This window comes from Chinchilla lanigera, unplaced genomic scaffold (assembly GCF_000276665.1).
Source record: "Chinchilla lanigera isolate Chin_1 unplaced genomic scaffold, ChiLan1.0 scaffold00036, whole genome shotgun sequence".
Lineage (NCBI taxonomy): Eukaryota > Metazoa > Chordata > Mammalia > Rodentia > Chinchillidae > Chinchilla > Chinchilla lanigera.
Window position 1 is genome coordinate 9,319,151 of NW_004955437.1, and position 21,216 is coordinate 9,340,366.

General features: G+C 57.9%; 2 protein-coding genes across 9 annotated transcripts in view; one reads left to right on the forward strand and one right to left on the reverse strand.

The window, feature by feature from the left end:
* Tjap1 (tight junction associated protein 1 (peripheral)) overlaps positions 1 to 17,871 on the forward strand; it is a 22,550-nt gene extending 4,679 nt beyond the window's left edge. For 3 of the 8 annotated variants that reach the window (XM_005389769.1, XM_005389773.2, XM_013516816.1), the window contains exons 3-11: positions 11,000 to 11,097; positions 11,727 to 11,852; positions 13,369 to 13,397; positions 14,001 to 14,162; positions 14,341 to 14,407; positions 14,635 to 14,664; positions 15,305 to 15,412; positions 15,514 to 15,597; positions 16,170 to 17,871. In XM_005389769.1, coding sequence (XP_005389826.1) covers positions 11,754 to 11,852; positions 13,369 to 13,397; positions 14,001 to 14,162; positions 14,341 to 14,407; positions 14,635 to 14,664; positions 15,305 to 15,412; positions 15,514 to 15,597; positions 16,170 to 17,270 — 1,680 coding nt within the window. In that variant the 5' untranslated portion in view covers positions 11,000 to 11,097; positions 11,727 to 11,753 and the 3' untranslated portion in view covers positions 17,271 to 17,871. Of the gene's footprint in view, positions 1 to 5,506; positions 5,680 to 6,351; positions 6,373 to 6,546; positions 6,632 to 10,999; positions 11,098 to 11,726; positions 11,853 to 13,368; positions 13,398 to 14,000; positions 14,163 to 14,340; positions 14,408 to 14,634; positions 14,665 to 15,304; positions 15,413 to 15,513; positions 15,598 to 16,169 lie in introns of those variants that run through there. The other 5 variants (XM_013516818.1, XM_013516819.1, XM_005389774.2 and 2 more) reach the window with 5 other exon arrangements.
* Positions 17,872 to 18,387: 516 nt separating this feature from the next.
* On the reverse strand, positions 18,388 to 21,210 carry Lrrc73 (leucine rich repeat containing 73). The gene is made up of 6 exons (XM_005389777.2): positions 20,693 to 21,210; positions 19,988 to 20,148; positions 19,603 to 19,725; positions 19,180 to 19,280; positions 18,850 to 19,072; positions 18,388 to 18,714 (listed from the first exon to the last, which is right to left on the reverse strand). The coding sequence occupies exons 1-6, from the start codon at positions 20,962 to 20,964 to the stop codon at positions 18,644 to 18,646; spliced, it is 951 nt and encodes a 316-aa protein (XP_005389834.1). The 5' UTR covers positions 20,965 to 21,210; the 3' UTR covers positions 18,388 to 18,643.
* Between the last annotated feature and the right edge of the window lie 6 nt (positions 21,211 to 21,216).

Below are 21,216 nucleotides of genomic sequence, written 5' to 3' on the forward strand. Positions count from 1 at the left end.
TGACCTTGAGCTCACTTTGAAGCCCAGGCTGGCCTCAAACTCGCAGTGATCCTCCTGCCTCAGTCTCCCAAGTGCTGGGATTACAGGTGTGTACACCACCATGCCCGGCTAATTCGCTAGTCTTTCAGAGCTAGGAAGACCTGGGGTTTCAATCTTAACTCACCCACTTACCAGCTGTGCAACTTTGGACAAGTTTCTTAACTAGCAGGATTCTTGGTCTTGTCCCCTGTAAAATGAGGGTGACCTGACCTTTTTTTTTGCAAGAGTATTGAGCATTGGTGATCAGGAAATCACAGTACCTATTGTGGGGCCTGGCATACGAAGCACAGTTGGTAAATACTTGTTGAATGAATGAGTCCCATTTTGGAAAGCTCTGGATAAGAAAAGGCTTTGTTTTATTCCAGCTACAATAAATAAGCCTTTCTGCTTCTGTCATGCAGCCAAGAACATTTCAGAGGTGGGAGTAAAGTTGTGTCTCCTTTCTTAAGATGAAGCAATGACAAGGATGAGGTTGGGAACCCTATTGGTACACAGTCTGTGCAAATAAGATTGTTGATTCTCCTGCCAGCTCTGTGATGACCCCTGTAATGTGCCGCCGTGCTGGCCTTCTCTAGGCTTGGCAAGGTTGTAGTGACCCTGTGGATGCAGTGGGGTGTGTAGTTTGGTACAGTTACACCTTCAAGGCTATGGCTAGACAGTCTGCCTGCAGCGGATGGTGAGAAGGAATGTCACGGCCCATGTTCCCTGCTGTCTTATGGACTGAGAAGAATTGGGTGAAATTGGTGGAGATGCTTAGGCACTGAGGAAGCCAGACTTCCTGGCCTGGGTTTTCTTAGGGCTCTGCTGGTCTTCTTATGGCACAGACAAGTTCTGCTCAGATGTTTCCAGGAAGGAGCTGAGAGTCCCGATCTAGTCTTTGCCTTTTTGTTTCTAGTGTAGCTGAGGGACGGTTCTTAGGGCACTGATTCCCAGAGATGTAGCCCTATTTATTGCATCATGGCCAATAGAGCTCCCACAAGCTTACAGTCAGGTAAAGAAGATACTTGGTATCTGTGGAGGACACGTTCTGGTCTGGTCCTCAGACCCCTCCCCAGCCAGGCACCCCTTTACTTACCACACTGTGGTATAAGTCGAGGTTACCTATCTCTCGCCTGCTAGGGCTGAGATTTATCTCGGAGCTTCTTAGGGGCAAAGTCTTACCCTGGAGTCCAGCCCTTAGGTCCTACAGTTAGGGCCGAGCAGTGTTGGTTACTGTGTGGTGGAACCCGTCCTTCATGAGTAAAGCAGATGGGATCTCTGCGGCAAACCTTTGAGCTGGTCGGAAGGAAGGCCCTGTGTAAACACAAGGTAATAGTGTTAATAGCGGTGTTACTAATTATTTCCCAGCGTTGAACTCATGTGGTTAAAGGATCTTCCAGGAGCTTGGCTTCAGCTTTTAGCCTTTTCATATTTGAATAACATGTCATAAGCCTGCAGGAAGGGGTTAAAAGAGGAGGTAAGCAACTGTGGCAGCCTTTCTTACATAATTAGCACCTTCTAAAAAGTCTTACCTTGAGCACTCTGTTATTCCTTGAGGCCTTCCCATGCTGGCTGCGACCTGCTTGCTTTTCTGGTTGTGTGGATGGTCCCATCTAGGTATGCCCTGTACTCACAGCAGGGGCTCACAGTTACTTTATTATTACCATTATTTTTTTGTTTGTTTGTTTTTCTTCCGGTACCAGGAATCGAACTCACAACCTTGTGCTTGCCAGGCAGGTGCTTTACCGCTGAGCTAAATCCCCAGCCCCTATTACCATTATTTTTTATGATTACTTTATTGTTGTTTTGTTTTTGTGGTACAGGAGATTGAATCCAGGGCCTCACACTGAGCTACATTTGTAGCTTTTTTTATTTAGAGACAGGGACTCACTAAGTTGTCCAGGATGGGCTTGAATTTGCAGTCTTCCTGTCTCAGCCTCTCAGAATGCAGGGACTGCAAGTGTGTACCACCACCACACCTGGATACTACAACTTTATTAATGCCTGGATGAATCAAAGGATGAAACCAGTAGGTTAAGTTGAAGTGGAGTTCTCCCTGGGCTTTACTTCTCCTCCCTTCTGTCTTTGCTGATGGGCACGGTGAGAATGATCAAACACACTGTAGCTAGTAGACCCGTGAGGATGCGGTTGAGTCGGGACTGGATTGTGTGTACTTCCACACGGCTGCATCTCTTCTAGACTGGCCATGAGAAAAATGGGACCTCATGTTAGTTACTATCCTGGAAATGCCACCTCTCTGCGAGATGACATTTAAAATCTAAAGGCCAAGGTCCCCTCTTTGTGCTTACAATGACCTGGGGCAGGGAACTTGGCACCACCCTCTAGAAGAACTTTAGCACTTCTGCCCAGCTCCCCAGGAGGATGGGATTTGGCGATATCACTGTGGCCTCTGCACTGTCCCACTCAGCCCAGCGTGGGGCTCAGCCTCAGAAGCTCTGAGGGTCGGGGCTGGGGATTTAGCTCAGCCGCACAGCACCTGCCTGGCAAGCGCAGTTGTGGGTTCGATTCCCGGTACTGGAAAAAACAAACAAAAAAGAAGCTCTGAGGGTCTTACATCGAGGACAGCGTCTGCCTGCCTTCCTGTGGCTCCCCAAGCTTTGCTCTGGAATTGGAGGCAGGGAGCTGGGCTCTGTCCCAGCTCTGCTGTGGTTTTGTGCAGGTCACCTCTCCTCTCTGAAGCTCAAGATAGGAAACCCACTGAATGGGGAAGTTCAGTGTAGGTGGAGGGTGTCTGTCTAGGAACTCTTGATTTTCATCTCGTGAAAATGTCAACCAGCCGGTATGGTGGTGCATGCCTGTAATCCCAGCACTCATGAGGCTGAGGCAGCAGAATTGCCACAGGTTTGAGGCCAGACTGGGCTACATAGTGAGTTCAAGGTCAGCCTGAACTACATAGTAAGACCCTGTGTCAAACCCTCCCCAAATATATATATATATATATATATGTTTCCTGATAATGTATGTATCAGCCATATGGAAACATAGGCAAAATGAAAGACCCTTGCTCTTCTCTCTGCTCGTGTCTAACCCCACTGTTCCCCACTTATCATATATCCTTCTCTTGCATATATCTCCCATTCCTCAACAAGGTTCACCTTTAAAAACAACACCCAGGAGCAATGTGTGTGGTTCTTCTACTTGGACTGTTCTCTTAACTGCTTAATGAGGAGTGGAGGCCCCTGCAGAGCCTTTACAGCACCTCTTCCCCTGGCCTAGCATAAGGGGTTCTCAGGGGCGGTCCTTTTTTCTTTTTTTTTGGCTTTTTGAGACAAGGTCTTGCTGTGTAGCCCAGGCTGGCCTTGAATTCAAGGCAGTCCTCCTGTTGTAGCCTCCCAAGTGCTAGGATCCCCAGTGTGCACCACCGTGCCTGGCAGGGTGGTCTTTCCTGGAGGCCAGGAGAAGGCATCCTGAAGTTATCAGCCCAGACAGCATCAAACTGGCTGTGTCTCAGGGACTGTGTTGCTCTGAAATGTGTTTGCGTGGCGGCAGCAGCGGTGTGTGGAAACCAGGATGTGTGAGCAGTGTGGCGTCAGTACCTGCATTTCATGTGTGCCCTTTCTCTTGCCCATTCATCTTCCGCTGGGAAAAGAGAAAATTGATCAGGTTTTTAACTGTTTTAGTGCTGCAACAGTCTTGGATTTCTGAAGCCTCAAATTAGCCAGGACTTTTGCTCCTACACCTTTGAAAGCAAACCGGGCCCTGCTGGTGTTGGGAGTTTTCTTGTGGCTAAGGGCTCTGAGGAGCTCCTGTCAGCAGCCCAGCTTTTGAGTCATCACAGCCCACAGGACTGCCTGGAACAAGGCGAACACCCCTTTCCCTGTGTTCATGGTGCCTGTACTACATTTTCGTGCTCTGCTGCCCTGAAGAACACATTTGTGGTTGCGTTTGTGTTTGCTTGCAGTCTGGGCTGGGGTTCCCTTCTCCCAGATGTTTCTGGGGGCCTAAGAGAGAGTTACTGCTGCTTCCCAAGCAGCTCGGATGGCAGTGCAGCTGTTGCGGGCACTGCTCCTTCTCTGATGGCGGAGCCAGCCCTCTGGCATCCTGGGCATCCTGGCCGTGGCCTTCATCCTCACTCTGCAGGTTCCTGTGGCTCTGCTCCTGGGAAGGACCATCCCCCAGCCCTTTCAGAAACCATAGGTGGCAGTGTGCCACCTGTCCCTTGGCTGGCCCAGTCCTCGGCTGGGGTACACTGCCCCATTGTGCTGTACTCCGCGAGGCAGCTCCTGTCACAGCCTCTGTCCCCCAGCTGCTGCTTCCCTAGCTCCTGCCCTCAGAGACTGTAGGGAGCAGTGGGCTGTGAAGTGCTGGCACAGGCACAGGATGGGTGGCAGCTGCAGCTGTGGGGGGCTTTGTTCTTACAGCCCAGCATGCAGGGTCCTGGCGCAGCCTGGCAGTGGCATCTAGGGACAGGGAGATGGGGAGGTGTATCCCTTCTTACAGCAGCTGCCTCGTTTTGCCTGGCCACCCGAGAGGCTTGTTGCCTGGCCAGCAAGTGCTGTGCTTCGTTGACAGTGTCCTGAATGGCAGAAGCTCCTTGGGTGTGGTGGGATCCCGGGTGCTATCCTTGGACCTCAGGAGAGCACTGTGTGAACCTGTGCTTTCCACAGCGTGGCCTTGCTGTGCTCTCGCTGCAGCTTCAGAGTTGGGCTGCCCCCAAACCAAGTGGTTTGAATGGTGTGCCTGGCAGCGTCTGCCGAGTCTGTTGCTAATCATGCTAAACAGGCGTGCCGGCTGGCGGGAGAGAAGACACTAGCCCTGTGAGTCTGACCGCAGCCAGCCTCTCTGCCCCAGCTGCCACCAGTGTGTCGACTCCTTTCTTGTCCCGCAGGCTCCCTCTTCCCCTCGCTGATGTTGTACCATCCTGCTGCTCTCTTGTCCTTACTGTTAGGTTCCCTCCATCTTCCCAGTACTCCTGCCAGGCTGGGGATGTCCCCAGTAGTGGCCAGGAGAGAGCAGTGTCCTGTAGCGTGGCACCTACTGCTGTGCCCTTTCATCCTCCGCATCCACCCTCACGTCAGTTTTCCCGCAGAAGACAGTGGGTCAGAGTTTCTGTTCTGCCTGTGCTTTGTCATGTGGAGTGTGAGACCATCCCTCACTACGGGTCCCCAAGCTGTTGCTGCCTCTCCTGCCTAAGGAACAGATGAGTGGGATTGGGAAGGGACTTCACTTCATCCCTTTGTCAGGAGGGTAGGTGGGATGCTGTCTGCCCTGAGTCTAATTATGCTAACCAGGCCTGCTGGCTGGCCAGAGAGAAGACACTAGCCCTGTGAGTCTGACAGCTAGCCGCCCTGCCCCAGCAGGGCACTGCTCACCCAGGAGAGAGGTTGGGATCAGCTGCCATGTTCTCCTCGGGTGCGGGACTGAGCTGAACCGCGGCTGAGCTCTGGGGACATCCTGGGCAGAAAAGCTTTTAAATGGAGAGCTAGAGCCCAGCACAAGGTGCCCGCCTGGGATGTTGTTTTCCTAGGCATCTGTGACCCTGGAGGTGGAGTGGGAGGGGCTGGGCTCCTACCCCTTCCACGTCTGGAGCTTGAAGTGGACTTTGGCCAAGAGGAGCTGGAAAGGCACCTGAGCCAGCGAGGGCCAGAGCCTGCCTTGAACTCTGTACTGGCCAGAAAGTCAGGACCTCCATGGAGCCTGGTGAGTGAAGCGGCGCAAAGACGCTGCACCAGGGCCTCTCCTCCTCCAGGCCAGGGGTCAGGGAGAGCAGGAGACAGTTGCTTGGTGTCCCTCACTGGGGTAGGTCTGTTCTGTGACATTCTATGTCCTGGCAGTGGGCGGTGCTGGGCCAGGGGACTTTGAGAACCACAGACCCTCCCAGTGGCTTCTGGCCCCGTGGGTGGGAGGGCGAAGGCAGGGGCCTGACTGATGGCGCGTTGTAGGTGGGTATGAATGTGAGGGGCCATTCAGGACCCTGGGGAGGGGGGAGCAGTCTGGAAGGGGTTTTTTTTTGGCTGTGACCAGGAAAGCAAGAGCTGGGCATGGAGGTCTGGGCCCAGGGTCAGATGCCAGGCATGGGCTGTGCATGCGGGGGCTTTGGCCTTCTCCTTATTAGGGGAGGGGCTGGTGCTGGGGGCATCTTCGGTCTCTTCAGCCCCTCGTTCTGCTCTGTGTTTGTGTCTGTGAGGCTGGGGCTGGGGGGCGGACTGGAGGTGTTTGCCCAGGTGGGAGCCAGGCGAGCTCTCATCAGTCGCCAGCACCCGTTCTTCGTCATCAGGATTGCTCTGGGGCAGGATGGTTCCACCCTCTGTGGCTTTCAAAACCCTGTCAGTCTCTTCAGGTTAGAGTGGGCAGGAGGCCAGGCCGGGGCTGCAGGCTGCGTGTCCCAAGAAGGTGAGGTTGTACTTGCCTGCAGGGGGGTGGCAGGCAGAGTTGTTGGAGGAGCAGCAGGGCTGGTCTGGGCACAGACTGGCATCTTCCAGCCTAGTCATCTGCCCGGAGCAGAACCTCTGCCCAGGCCCCACCCGAGAACTACTGGCTGCCTGCCTGCCACGCGCCCAGGATTGCTGAGGGCTTTGCTCATGCGTCTTGGGAGCCCTCTCGGGAGTAGCAGAGTGCCGGAAACGGAGTTGGGGCTGGCAGGCAGGAGGGAGTAAGTGAGGCTGGGCCCACCTTGGTAGTAGGAGCTTGTGTTCTGCCTTTCAGAGGGTGGAGAGGGCTGTGATACTATGCTGTGGGGCAGTGGGGTTCTTCACAGGGAGTCCCCAGGGCCACTGCAGGGCCACCTGGTCAGAGGGCTGGCCCTTCTTAGCTTTAGTTGGAGGCAGAGCCTGGATTTCAGAAACTCGAGGAGTAGCCAGTTCTCATGGTAAAGGCATAGCCCTCCCCAATGTGCCCATCTTCACCAGGTTGCAGAGTTCAAAGACCGCGTCCAATAGTTATGCTCAGGACCATGCTACATTCTGTGTGGTTGTGTTCTAGTGGCTGCTGAGGGGTTGTTGGAAGGGCTGGTATTTATTTTATTTTATTTTATTTTTGTCTTTTTGAGACAGGGTCTCGCTGTACAGTTCAGGCCAGCTGTGAGCTCACTTTGTGGCCCAGGCTGGTCTCCAATGGTATTTATTTTAACTGTTTCTTTATATCCTGGGTCCCAAGGTAATTGAGGCAGCACTTTGTATAGTTGGTGTGCTCTGAATCCAAGCTGGTTTTCCTTTCACTTTAGAAGCAGGAGTGATTATTAACTTCCACTGGACTTTCTTTGCGTGTTAGTTATTTCTGTGATGACCCCTTGAGGTCCCTCACTTGCTTGGTTTATTAACATCTGTGAGAGAAAGGCATATCAGCAGGCTTGGAAATAACCTGCACCCAGATAAACTGATGGGGCATAACTTTCTTTTCTTTCTGTGCAGTTCTAGGGGTTGAACCCAGGGCCTTTGTACTGAATTTGGGACAGGGACTCACCACATGGCCCATGCTAGGCTTGAACTTGGAATCTTCCTGCCTTCATCTCTAGAGTGTTAGGATTCTAGATGTGTGCCATTACACCCTGCCAGCGTGATTTCTTAGAAGGAATGTTGGTGATGGGCAGCGTGTGGCAGGAGGAGACTGTCGTGGACTCAGGTCCTGACTCCCTGTCATGGGCAGTGCTGGGAGGTAGCTGCCCTCTGGCAGGCAGAAGGCTGGGGGCTTGGCCCTCCCTCTCCTGGGCCTTGGGCAGACCCTCGGGGGACAGCAGGAGGTGGGAGGCCACCTGGGCCTCTGGACTTCTTTGCTGTTGTCTCCTGCAGGTGTAGATCGAGGCTTGGAGAGAATCAGGGTTGTAAAGAGGCTCCTCTCCTGTGCCCCTCCAGCTTCCTAAAGAGCCTGCTGTCACCCCAGGGGGTTAAGGCACATACCCACAGAGGGGGCTGGTAAGCATCTCAGCTCCTGATCAGGGTGGCACTTACTGTCTTTCGTGTAAAGGATGCTGCTCAGCCAGCTTATGGTGCGGGTCTTGGTGTCTGTCTCATCTCCACACTGCTCAGCTGTTTAGTGGGTTCACAGCGCAGGTTCCCATGCGTGCTGAGTCCCATTCCTGATGAAAGTAGACTTTGTTCTGGAAGGCAGCTAATCGTGCCCCATGGGCTGTAATCAGGGAGAAGGTATTTAATGCAGGGCAGGCGGCAACAGGCGGCCTGCATGACTGGCAGATTTCAACATGGCAATTAGGGAGCCATCACCCCCACCCCAGCAGCTAGAGGTAGCGCCTCCTGGGATGCTTTCTGAGTAAGGGAAGAATGAATGTTATGCAGCAAGGAAGGAGGCGGCTCAGGCTGGGTGCAGGCCTGAGTGTCCCTTTCCTTTCACTTCGCCTTCTGGGGATGAGAAGAGGGCTGCTGCTGCTCTGGGTGGCTCCTGAGCTGTTGCCAGCAGGTTCAGTCCAGGGGTTCACAGGCCAGGCTGGGTCAGCCAGGGGTCCCTGTGCCTATGGCTGTCCTTGTCTTGGGACCAGCCTCACATCCTGAGTCCTCTCCACGTCCTGGGGCTTAGGTGGTATGGGGAGGACAATGGCAGGGCAGCAAGAGTCTTCCCTGCTCCTTGCATTTCCATAGTGCCCTGTGGCACACTCAGCATCCCTAGGCCATAAGCCCCCAGACTGTCCTTGGCCTCAGCTTGCTTGTCATAGCCCATGGGCCATTCTCAGTTGTTAGGCTGCTTCCCTGGGGACAACCCCCAATATAGGATTAGGCTCCTTTCTTGGGCTGCAGTGCTCCAGGCCCACCGGGGAAGCCTTCCGGTGTTACGCCTGGTAGCTGACTCCCTGGTGGACCATGCCCAGGCCTTCCTTCCAGCTCACTGCTTCTTCCAGCTGGGCCCCAGTCACACTGCCTCTGCTGCTCCCTGTGCTCCAGCCTTGTGTTGCCCTCTTCCATGCTGCAGTTATGGTACCCGCCGCCACCATGAGCTGATCCGGAGTACTTAGCAGATGTTGGGAATTGGAGCTGGAGAGCTGGGGAGCTGGGGCTCAGTGTCTGCAGAAACCCCCTGTATTTACTGGCATGGGGTAGAAAGTGGCTCACATTCTCCCAGGCAGTGGGTGTGTCCCTTTGTTGTGACTCTGCCACTTTTGGAGAAGGACCTCCCACACTCAGAGAAGGACTCCCCATCCACAGCTGTTGGCCATCTCAGTGCCAGTCCCACCCGCACTGTCTGCCCACTAACCTGACCCTCCCAGACCCTCCTGGGAGTAGATCCGTGCTCTTGGGAGGCCTGACTGGGCAGTGGGGACCTCAGGTCAGGGTGAGGCCAGGGGAGCTGGAGGATGCTTGGGGCCTTCTGTGAGGTGGCTCTGAATACAGGGCAGCAGCAAATCTGAGCGTGTCTGTCCTGCCTGCCTGCCGCTAACACAGGTCCTGGTGCCCTTGGCAAGAGCAGGGTCAGGGAGGTAAAGAAGAGGCTAAAGACAGGACAGAGCACATGGTACGGTGCCACAGAGAGGAGCTTCCTCAGCTGTAGGAGGGAAGGGAGGAAAGAAGGGATAGGGCTCTTTATAGAGAAGGGAGGTGGCAGAGACTGACTTGGAGGCGCCCCTGGGTGTCCACTTCTGCGCGTCTGTCTCTCTCACTGCTGTGACCCCACTGCACACCCACATGCACGGCAAGGCTGTTGGGACTTTTCTAGGCCTCTCCCTCAGGCTGAAGGAGCCCCTACCCTGGGGCCCTCTGGGGACAACCCCAGGGGACTTGTGGCAGAGACTTGTTTGCTCCCCCACACCCCAGGAATGTGCTGTCCTTTCAGGCCTGCCTGGATTCCTGTGCAGGGAGTCAGCCGACACAGCTTGCTGTTTGTGCCCTGTGGGGACACGTTCTGCCTCCCGTCGAAGGGGTGGAGGCTGGCGGCTCGTGCCTGTGCTGCCACACCCCAGCTCCCCCAGAAACCCCAGTCTGGGCATCAGTCAAGAGGAGGACCACTTTGCCTCCGTGCCCCCGCCCGTGCTTCCTGCCCCAGGCTGCTGGAATGTGACAGGAGTCGCGGCCAGGGCATGTCCCAACAGCGGGAACACATGCTTTTGCCCGCAAGGCTTCCCTCGGCCCCTGGCTCTGTTCAGGTGGATGGATGGCAGCGGGAAGAGGTTGTTTTTAAACCCAGAAGGCCACCTGAGGTTACTGCCTCCTCGGATTGCAGCAGTGGTGGCGGCTGCCCTCCTGCTGCAGCCTGGCTCACTGCAGGGCTATGGGCAGAACTGGAGGGGCCTTGCAGGTCTCCACCCGGCCACTGGCCACTGTCATAGGTTCAGGGCAAGCTTAGTGAGGTAGGGATTTGGCTCCTGTGTGCCAGAGAAGCCCTGAACTTGGGCTTTCTGTGGCAGGGTTGCCTCCTCTCCACTGTTGACCTTTCATGTGATCCGTGTGCGTTTCAGGGCTGTCCTGTGCCTTGTTGGGTGGCTGGCAGCATCCCTCGCCTCCACCAGTAGATGCCAGTTCAGACTCTCGAGACACTTGCCAGGTGTCCCTAGGGGAAGGGGTGGGCGGAATTGCCTGGTGAGAGCCAAGGCTCTAAAGTGCTGCCCTTCCGATCTCTCCTGGCCTCACCTTTCCTCACAGCCAATCTGCTGGCTGGCGTTGTGCACAGAGGTGGCCTTTGTGCTCTGACGGAAAGACTGCCAGGAGCTGCCTTCCAGCCTCTCTTCTGCCCATCTTCTTGCATCTCTCCGAGGCCTTTCCTGGTTGAGACCCACATTCCCCAGAGCGCTGAGTTGTTTCCAGACTCTGAGAGGCCTGGCAGATGAGCAGGACAGATATGGGGGGGTGGGTTGGGGACAGGACAGAGCTGGGCCTGCGGTGAGCTCAGACATTGCTTGCACACAGACACGTATGTCTCCTCTGCAGAGGCAGGAAGCCGTGCCTCAGTTGTCTCCTGACCTCTCTGCCTGGCCCTCCCTGGGGACCCATGCAGGTCCCAGCCTGGCAGGCAGGCCCGTGGCGCTGACAGGCAGGCAGCTGGCTCCTGGTTTCCACTTTCCTCCCTTCTCTGGTTTCAGGAGTGCCTGGCTGGAGGAAGCGGAGGGGCTGTGGGATGCGGAGAGCAGAGGGCTGACTCCCGCAGGGCAGTACAGAGCGAGCTGCTGGCGCCTAGACGGTATGTCCCCAACTGTACGTCCCCACCAAGCCTGTGCCGCACGTGGTCTCTCTTGAATGGCTGGCAGGAGAGAGGGCAGGCAGGTGTCCTCTCGGCAGAGGGCAGGGAGTGCTGTGGAGCTGGGAGAGCCCACTGAGGAGCTGGGCTGGGGGAGCATCTGCCAGCCTTCACCTTTTCTCAAAGCAGATGCTCACCAGGCATTTCTCCAGAGCCCCACACTGCTCTTGGCACCTCAGGGACCTTCACAGCAGCCCTGTGGGATGGGCTGCTCCTGTCGGGTTTAATGTGGAGGAAGCACCCACTTAAAGAGCGCTTTTTCCCTTTCTGCCCCGGCGAAGGGTGCAGTGCTGCTTTGAGGCTTCTGTTCCCCTCCCAGAGCATGGTCCACTGGTCCTGGGGCCCTTCCTGTCCCACCTGCCTGTTCCCCATTGGGCCCACGCTGCAATGTCCATACTGCCCCTACCCCGAGGACCAACCCTCAAGTCCAGCCCCTTGGTGATCCCAACAGTATCCAGGACGGGCTGCCTGTGTGGCGTACATGTGTGGCCTTTGGTCATACATGTCTTCTTTGTCAGTCCAGAGGCCTCTGTGCCTCTTCTCTGAGCCTCTTCCTCCCTGGCTTTCCTCAGCAGGTGGAGGAGCCCACACCTCCCAAAATGACCAGTGCGGCCCCTGCCAAGAAGCCCTACCGCAAGGCCCCGCCGGAGCACCGGGAGTTGCGGCTGGAGGGTCCTGGGTCCCAGCTTGAGCAGGAGGTCAGCAGGACTGATGGCAAAGACAGGCCCTGTGGCGAGTGTCGACCTATCTTCCCCTACCCGAGCTCTATGGCCCCTGAGTGGGGCTGGGATGTGGTACTGCAGGCACAGCCTGGGGCCCTAACTGCAGCCATGCTGGTGGGGGCACCAAGGGCTCAGGGAGGCTGGATGTCAGCTCTGTGGAAATGACCCTGTATGGCATTGCTCTCCCTGCAGGATGGGCCAACCTGCTGGAGGCTGGGCTTGGGTCCCTGCAGTCAAGTGGTGGCTCCTTTGGAGGCGCTAAGGACACAGTGCCCCAGCTGTTTCCCACTGGCACAGCTGCTCTGCCTTGTCTGCAGGAAGTGCGTGCTTCCTCAGCCATGCCGTCGGCTCATGTGTGTTCCCTGCTGGGACTGTCTAGGATCCAGGCTGTTTCTAGGAGGCCTGCAATCACAGCAGACTCCTGTGCGCTCTCCTCCCTCGCCAGGTCCCGTGGCGGTCCCACCCTGTTACAGCCCATGAAGCATTTAAAGGACCCGGAAGGCAGTCCTTGGTTGAGCATGTCATAGCCCACTTGGGACAGATTCAGGCCAGAGAACCTTAGATAAAAATGCCAGCTATTGCTGGATCTGGTGATGTAGACCTGTAACCCCAGCAGTCTGGGAGGCTGAAGCAAGAGGATCATAAGTTCAAGCTCAGCCTAGGCAGATACTGTCTCAAAACAAAATCAACAACAAAAATGGGCCAGGGATGAAGCCCAGTGTGTAGGTGCTAGGTTCAACTTCCAATATGGAAAAAAAAAGCCAGCCTTGTGCTACTTCCTATCTAGTGGGCATTACCCTAGTTTTCTAGATGGAGGGATCCAGGCTCAGTGAGGCTCTGTGGACCAGCATGTGGTGGACAGGGTCAGATCCAGTTGTTGGGAACTCCTGAGTCCTTGGTCTGGGTCACCTTCGTTCCTGCCCGTGAGTGCAGTTCTGAAGCAGCAGGTCCATTTGGAGCAGACCCTTGACGTTCCCCTCCTGCTGCAGCTGCCGGCTCTGCCTATGGCTCGTCATGCTCTGGGGTTTGGCCCCTGACCACTGTGGGGGCTTGGAGAGGATGGGCTGGAGTTAAAAGCAGCACAAGATGCTTTACTGCTCTCAGTCGGGATTAGCCCAGAGGCCCCCTGCACCCCTGCGCCCATACACAGAGCCTCCAAGGTCCTAGGAGGGCTCTGCCGGAGCTCAGGACTCATAGCCTGACCTGACATCACTTCCCTGGAGGTCCCTGCCGTGTAGTGTGGAGGCTGGGCCCAGGAGGAGCCCCATGGACAGCTAGGGGATGTCTTTGAAGGGGGTGGCATGGTACCAGGACCCACCTGAAAATGGCTTTAGGGGTGAGGATGAAGGTTGGCATGGGAGAGGGCAATTACTGGGTGGCACCCTTGTGTGCAGAGCTTCAGAAGGGCCCTGCCAGGGCTCCATGGAGGGTAGGCTGCCCCGCAGTCCAGGATCCAGAGCTGAGCCTCAGGCTTCTGTTCTCTTCTGCCCAGGAGCCCCTGACGGACGCAGAGAGGATGAAGTAAGTTGGCTGCCTGCACCGCTGCACTATCCTGTGTCCCCTTAGCTCCCAGCAAGGCTGTTAGTACAGTCGGGCTTTGCCCTGGCTTAAATAGAAGTCAGAGTTGGGTTGGGGTTTCTCAGGGACTCTGGAAGGCGGCTTGACATTGTGGATACTCCTTTTCTGGGGGTTTTATCGTTCTGGAGGCCCTGAGAGGCCCTGGAGCGAGGAGGTGGATAGTTGGGAGGGGCCTGCTCTTGCCAAGGAGCTCCTGTGCCAGCTGCCTCCCTGTGACAGCCCCACGAGGCCCCAGGAGAGGAGGGTGGGGCTGAGCCGGATTTCCAAGGGATTAATAATGGAGAAGCTGATTGTGCAGGGGAAACGAGAGCCAGGGGCTTGGGGGCCGGCTGGCTTAGGCAGTAACCAGAGAGGCTGGAAGCTGCCCCCCGCCCCCCCAGTTCTGCCCTGTTGCTCTGTGTCCCCTGCCTCCCCCATTCGTCATCAAGCTGTGCTCTTGGGCCTGTGGCACGTGCTGTCCTAGACCCAGGCCGAGGCCCTAAGACTCCCCCTGCCCCCGCTGCCTGGCTCTTCTCTCTGATGCCCTCTCTGCACCCCCACCTGCAGACTTTTGCAGCAGGAGAATGAAGAGCTTCGCCGGCGCCTGGTCTCGGCCACCCGCCGCACTGAGGCCCTGGAGCGGGAGCTGGAAATTGGGCAAGACTGCCTGGAGCTGGAGCTCGGCCAGAGTCGCGAGGAGCTGGACAAGTTTAAGGACAAGTTCCGCAGGTATGGGAAGCGGGGCCAGGCCCACACTTGAGCATCTCCCCGTGCGCGGGTTAGCTGGAAGAGGCCTGGGCGTGACCATGTGCTGATTAGAACATGGAAGTTGTGACTGGAGAGGGCACTGCCCGGGAGCCTGCGGGAAGAGCAGGTCTGGACCCAGGGTCTCCGTGTCCCTCCACAGGCTGCAGAACAGCTACACGGCCTCCCAGCGGACCAACCAGGAGCTGGAGGACAAGCTGCACACATTGGTACTGTGGCGCCAGGGCGGGTAGTTGGCCTGGCACTGTGCTGCGGGACAGGGGCCAGGACTTCCCTTTGGGGAGCCACTCTGGCCTGGGGCCTGGGGTAGGAGAGGGGCATGGGGGGGCTCGCAGTGTGCTGTGTGAGGCGGGACCGTCGTGATGCTCATACTGTTTCTCTTCTCTCCTCGTCTCCCCCTCATGCTGCCACCGTTGCTGCCGCCCTCTCCTCTCAGGCCTCTCTTAGCCACAGCTGGATTTTTGCAGTTGCGTCTGAGTTTGTGTTTCCTCCCTCGTGCTGGCCTCCTCAGGACCTCGGGGCCCTGGCCCTCCTCCTCTGCCCCTTGAGAGCCCCTGGCCTGTCCTTTCCCCACACAAGGCCCGATCAGTAGTCAGGACCAGGGCTCCTACCCCGATGTCACCCTGCACACCGAATGCTCAGCTGCAGGGGCAGTGGGCCCAGGCTGCACTCCACGGGCCAGGATCAGAGGCGACTTTGGAGCCTACAGCCTCCAACCAGATCATCCCGAGTGCCCCACTTGTGCCCCACTTGTGCCCCGTTGCTCCCTCTTTCCTCATCCTGGCATGGCTGAGAACAAACAGCTGCGCACAGCTTCAGCACTGAGTTTCTGCCTCTGGGTCCCAGCAGCCTTCCTCGGTGCTCAGAGCCCCTGAAATTCATGGCCATAGACAGGTCTAGGCTGTTTCTCTCCTGGTCCTCGCCATGGCTGGCCAGCAGAGCAGGAGCAGTGCCCAGTCTCCTTCTGTCTGTCCGTCACTTGTCTGCTCTGTTGCCTTGGCTGCCCTGGCACCTGTGCCTCGTGTCTCTGGGCTGGTGGTCAGGTGGGGTGGGTGGGGGAAGGGCTGGCTGAGCTGGGCTTGATCTACCACTCATCTATGCCCCAGATCCAGAAGGCTGAGATGGACAGGAAGACTCTGGACTGGGAGATCGTGGAGCTGACCAACAAGCTGCTGGATGCCAGAAACACCATCAACAGGCTGGAGGAGCTCAATGTAGGTCACCTGCTCTTTGTGGCCTCCCTGCCCCCACCCCTGTGGTGGGCTGGCCGCAGGGAGGGTGCAGCTGGCCTGCTCTGAGGTCGCTCTGTGTGCAGGAGCGGTACCGGCTGGACTGCAACCTGGCGGTGCAGCTTCTCAAGTGCAACAAGTCCCACTTCCGCAGCCACAAATTCGCCGATGTGAGTACAGTGCCCCCTGCCAGCGCTGGCCGGCATGGCCTCTCAGTCCTGTGCCCTAACTGTCCCTGGCTCTGTCTGGAGCTTTCAGCCTCTCCTGCGCTCAGCCCTCCTGCCTCTACCCTGCCCTCCTACCTCGACCCTGCCCTGCAGCCAGGCTGTCCCTGTGCAGGGGGCTCGCCCTGCTGGCGTTTCTGTGATAGAGACTCAGCTTGAGCCTACATGGGAAGGAGGAGTGGCCAGAGTCTTTGGCTCCTGCTACCCCGAGGGGCAACCCTAGACCCCAGAACTACAGGCCACAGTCAGGCGGGTTTGGGCAGAAGACACACGGAGGTGGGGGAGGTAGACGCTCCAGAGCACACAGCCTGGGTAGCAGGTCTGGGTTTGAATCTCGGCTGTATTCATCAAAAGCAGCAGGTTGTTTTCCACCGCCGAGTTTGTATGTCTGTGAAATGCGGTCACAAGGGAGAAAGCATGTGTAGAGCACATGGCAGGGCTGTGCCAAGGAGCCATTGATTTTGCCGTGGCTCAGCTGTCCTCAGGTGAGACTGTTCATGCCCTCTTTTTTCTCTCAGCTGCCCTGTGAGCTGCAGGACATGGTTCGGAAACACCTGCACAGCAGCTCTGAGGCTGCCAGCCTTGGTCCCACTCCCAGCCCAGCACCAGGGGCTGTGGTGCCCACCTCGGTCATTGCCCGTGTGCTGGAGAAGCCAGAGTCCCTGCTGCTCAACTCTGCACAGTCAGGCAGTGCTGGGCGGCCCTTGGCTGAGGATGTCTTTGTGCACGTGGACATGAGTGGGGGTGTCCCAGGGGACACAGCCAGTCCCCCAGCCCCCAGCAGTCCTACCCCCCAGACCAATGGCGAGTGCCACTCTCTGGGTACTGTGGGGGGCTCCCCAGAGGAGGAGCAGTCCCTGCCAGCCTTTGAGAAGCTGAGCCCCTACCCTACCCCATCTCTGCCTCACGCACTGTACCCTGGCCGCAAGGTGATAGAGTTCTCGGAGGATAAGGTCCGCATCCCCCGCAACAGCCCATTGCCCAACTGTACCTACGCCACGCGCCAGGCCATTTCCTTGAGCCTAGTGGAGGAGAGTGGTGAGCAGGCCCACCCTAGCCCGGGGCCCAGCAACCCTGCCTCAGCTCAGGTCTCCCCGCACCACCAGCCTGCCCCTGCCGCCCCTGTGCCCAGCAACCCCGCCAGCTCCGCTAGCTCTGAAGAAGACCTGTTGGCCAGCTGGCAGCGGGCATTTGTGGACCGCACTCCGCCACCTGCCGCTGTGATCCAGCGCACGGCCTTTGGGCGGGATGCCCTCCCTGAGCTGCAGCGCCACTTTGCCCTTAGCCCTGCTGACCAAGATGAAGTGATTCTGGCACCTTCTGCCCCACCTGATGAGAGTGGGCTCTTGCTACCAACAGAACCTAACCCAGGCTCCCCTGGGGAGGAGGAAGAGGAAATACTGAACCTACCTGTCAGCCCTGAGGAAGAGCGCCAGAGCCTGCTGCATGGGAACAGGGGTGCAGAGGAGGGGCCTGGCGCTTTGCACACTGAGGGCAGGGCCTGGCCACTTGCTGGCTCCAGCCGCCCACAGCGCAGCCCCAAAAGGATGGGGGTACACCACCTGCATCGCAAGGACAGCCTAACCCAGGCCCAGGAACAGGGCACCCTGCTCAGCTAGGCCACCAAGGACAGCCTGGCCCTGGTCTGGTAGCAGGCAGTCCAGGCCTAGGCCTGGACTCTTACCTCTGACTTGCACAGCTTTGTTTCCTGTGTGAGTGACAGGCTCTGCCAGACCTTTTGGTTTCATTGACAATGGCACCAGCTTGCCTCCTTCATGACCTTGTCCTTGTCTTGGAGTGTTTATTCTCCAGAGTAACATGCAGGTGGCCTCAGGCCGTTCCCTCCATCCCCAGCCCAGGTCGGGCTGTCCTGGGGCACTGAGGGGCTCATCAGTGTTCATCCCAACCTCCCTTCATGTTCCTGGGCTTGGTGGTTTGGGGTATCACTGGGATTAACCTCTGGTTTGTTTTCCTCTGCTTCCCTCTGCACGAGCCGTTGCCCTCCCAGTGCCTGGCCCAGCTACCCTGCAATGTAGAATTGAGACTCAGGGCTCCCCTTGCTGCTCCTACCCCCAGTAGGGGAGTATGGACTTCAGAGGCCTCAGGCTGGGCTCTGGGTGAAGCCCAGCTCCTCCCAACCTTGGCTCTTAGACTGTTACTCCCAGCTTTGGGAAATTTTCACATTGATGACTATTTTAAAATAAAACTATTTTACTGGTATGCCCTCACTTGTCTTAATGACCTTTCCTCTTCCCTTTTTTTTTTCGTCTTTTTGAGACAGGGTGTCGCTATGTAGTTCAGGCTGACCTTGAGCTCACTTTGTAGCTCAGGCCAGTCTTGAACTCGCAATACTCCTCCAGCCTCAGCCTCCTGAGTGCTGGGATTACAGGCGTGCCCTGGTCCTAGTGTTTTCCTGGTCTTCACCAGTGACCCATCCCCCTCCCATTCTGCCTGGGGCTTCCCTGGCCACAGAGCCTCCAACCCTGGAGTGGGCCCTCAGGTAGCCTCTGCAGTGTGCAGGTCTCTCTTCAGCCCAGTGGTGGAAGTAAGTTCCTCACTGTAGTCAGGTTTGTGTGAGATGTAACCCCAGGGCCTTAGGTCGTAGACCTGGGCCAGGCCTTCTGGAGGCGCAGGGGAACTCGGGCTGTGGGGTGATCCTGCCCCCTAGTGGTGCGTAATGGCAGTTCGGGTTCCTCCCCCAGCTACCCCTAGTAAGCACAGCCTCACACCAAGTTGTAGATTTTGTAAAATCTGTTCCGAGCCAGCGGGTTGCAGCCAGAGCTGCCGACAAGTCCAGAGGGTTGCCCTGGGCTCCAGTGCCTCCAAGGCTGTTGTCAGCCACAGCTTCCAGAGCTTCCCACACTACCAGGAGCTGCCAGAGCCCCGGGGCTACCCCCTCCCAAGTCACAGAGCCTGTCCCTGCCATCCAGGGAAGGAGCTAGGTAGGGACAGAGAAAAACATGTAATGACACGCAGAAACCCAAGTGGAGAGTCACATCTCGGTCTCAGCCAGCAAACTGTCCCCCAGTCCTGACGTCATTAGCACCATCTGGGAACTGGCATCTGCAGAAGGGTAGAGGGTGTTGTCAGCATGTGTTTGCCTCCATGGGGACACAGGTGAGAGCTGGCCCATTCCCCACCCACCTTCCCTGTCCTGGATCCTCTACACCTGGCTCCAACCAATCCTCTGGTTCTTACCGCCGGGGCACATCCAGGAGCTGCTGCTCCTCGCGTGGGCAGCAGGCTCCTTCCCTCGTTCCCATTCCTGGGTGTCACCACTCCCTCCAGCCACCTCTTCCTCTTCCTCGCCCTCAGAGAGAAGGTCACAGATCTGCTGCTGCAGCTCGGGGCTGATGCTGTTCTCGGCCAACACCAGGCTCCGCAAGGCTGTTGGGTAATTTTCCACCATGTCCAACAGGGTCTGTGGAAGGGTGGAAAAGATGAACCCACGTAATTGTGGCAGGTCCTTGGACCCCAGCTGCTCCTGTCCATCCCATGCCCTCCTTGTCCCAGGCATCATGACCTCACCTGAGCTGACTGGTTGGTGAGCCCTGTGCCCTCCAAGTCTAGGACTTCTAGGGTACGGCTGGAGGCCACAGCCACAGCCAGCATCCCTGCTACGTGGTCACCTGGGGAGACAGCGCACGCACACTCTGACCTGAGTTCGTGCCCCGTTAGCCCCATCTCCCGCTCAGCCTCCCATCACCCTAACCACCTTTGGCTCCACCCCTGGCTCCTCAGGAGACCTTGGCTGTTGGTAGGTGGCAGGGACGGGACTGGAACTGGGGTGCTGGCTGGTGCTCTGACCTGCCTGATGGTCACCTACGGGTCCACACAGGACAGCTCTCCTCCTGTCCCTGCCACCTCACTCCTCTTCCCTCCCCAGTGTGGGGTTCCCAGGGCAATGGGGTCCCCAGGTTCTTGGGCAGGTGGGTGGGGCATGAGCCTCACCCAGGGGGTTGTAGTCCAGATTGAGAACTCGGACCTGGGAGCTGTGGGCCACAGCGATGGCCAGACGGCTCCAGCCCTTGGGGGTGATGCCAGGGTTGGCGCTCAGTGTCAGCTCCTTCAGGCCTAGGCAGAAGCACAATAAGAAACCAGACAGGGAGGGTTCAGGCGTACTCCAGCCCTTCCCTAACCTGTGTCTCTGGGGCGTCATCAGTGGCTGGGAGCCACCCCACCCCATCCCACCCACAGAGCCCCAGAGCCTCTGAGGACCCTGAATCTCCACCTGGTTCTATCCCCAGCCTCCCTCTCCTGGATGTTCTTGTCCCTGCCCAGGAGGGACTCTGCACTTAGCTTCCACCCGGGCCACCCCAACCAATGCCCTACTCACCAGACTTGGCCCCGTCTGGCGGGAGGAGGCCACAGATGAGGTTGATGGCTTCGTCACCCAGCATGCAGTCCCCCAGGTCCAGAGCCACGAGGGCGGGGTGGAGGGCCAGGGCTGGGTTCAGCAGGGCCAGCCCAGCATCTGTCAGCGGGCTCCCATGCAGGCTGTGGGGAGGCAGGGGGGCAGTTACTCAACGCCCAGCCTTCCAGTGGAAAAGAGGTGCCTCCCTTGAGAGGCCCCAGAGGAGGAGGGATGAACACTCTGGATTCTTAAGAATACTGAAGAAGGGGAATCTTTTTTTCTGGGACAAGGACTGGGATCCAGGGTATTGCAGAAGGCGGCAGAGAAGGGGCGTGCTGGTGGTGCCCTGGAATTTTCCAGTGGGCACAATGGTAGGGACAGGGCTCTAGTACCTGGGGTGGGGGCGGGGTTCCTTTTTGAGAACGGAGGTGCAGCCCTGGCAAAGTAAAGCAGGGTGATAAGATGGGAAAGGCGGACAGGCCCTGCCAGGAAGGGGTGGCCGCCACCTCGTGAGACCGTAGGAAGCCCAGAAACCAGACAAGCCTTGGAGGGTGTGGTGGAGACGCGGGTAAGGGTGCAAGGTCAGTCGGGCGGGAGACAAACTGGAAGGTGAGGAGGGCCAGGAAGTGGCAGGAGAGCGCGCGGAGGGCGCAGCGCCTGGGACCCTTTGGCGAGGGGCGCACTCACAAGAGGGACTGGATGGAGCGGTTGGTCCTCAGCGCCTCCGCCAGCTGTTTGATGCGGCTGGGGCTGGACACGACGCCCAGGTTAAGGTTGAGCTGCGCCAGGGATGTGGCCCCGGCTAGGGCCCGGCAGATGCGGCCGAAGTCGCGGTCACAGAGGCGGCAGCCGCGCAGGGACAGCAGGCGCACGGCGTTGTCACGCAGGCCGCGGCAGATGTCCCGCACCTCGGCGCCTGACAGCGGCTCCCCCGAAATCTGGATGGAGCTGGGCAGCATCGTACCCGGGGCTGGGCCACAAGGGCCGGGGCGGGGGCGGAGCGGGCCGGGGAAGAACGCCGGGATCCCGCGCGGGACGATGCGGGACGCTGAGGGCGCTGGCCGGGACGCGCGATGGGGCCGGCGAGCGCTGCCACGCGCTTGTCGTCGTAGTCTCTCGCAGTTCCGGAGGCAGCGGCCCAGGGGCGGCGGCTCGGGTCCGGCCCCTGCTCAGAGGCCACACTGGCCCCGCTCTCCGTCCCGGCTCCGCCG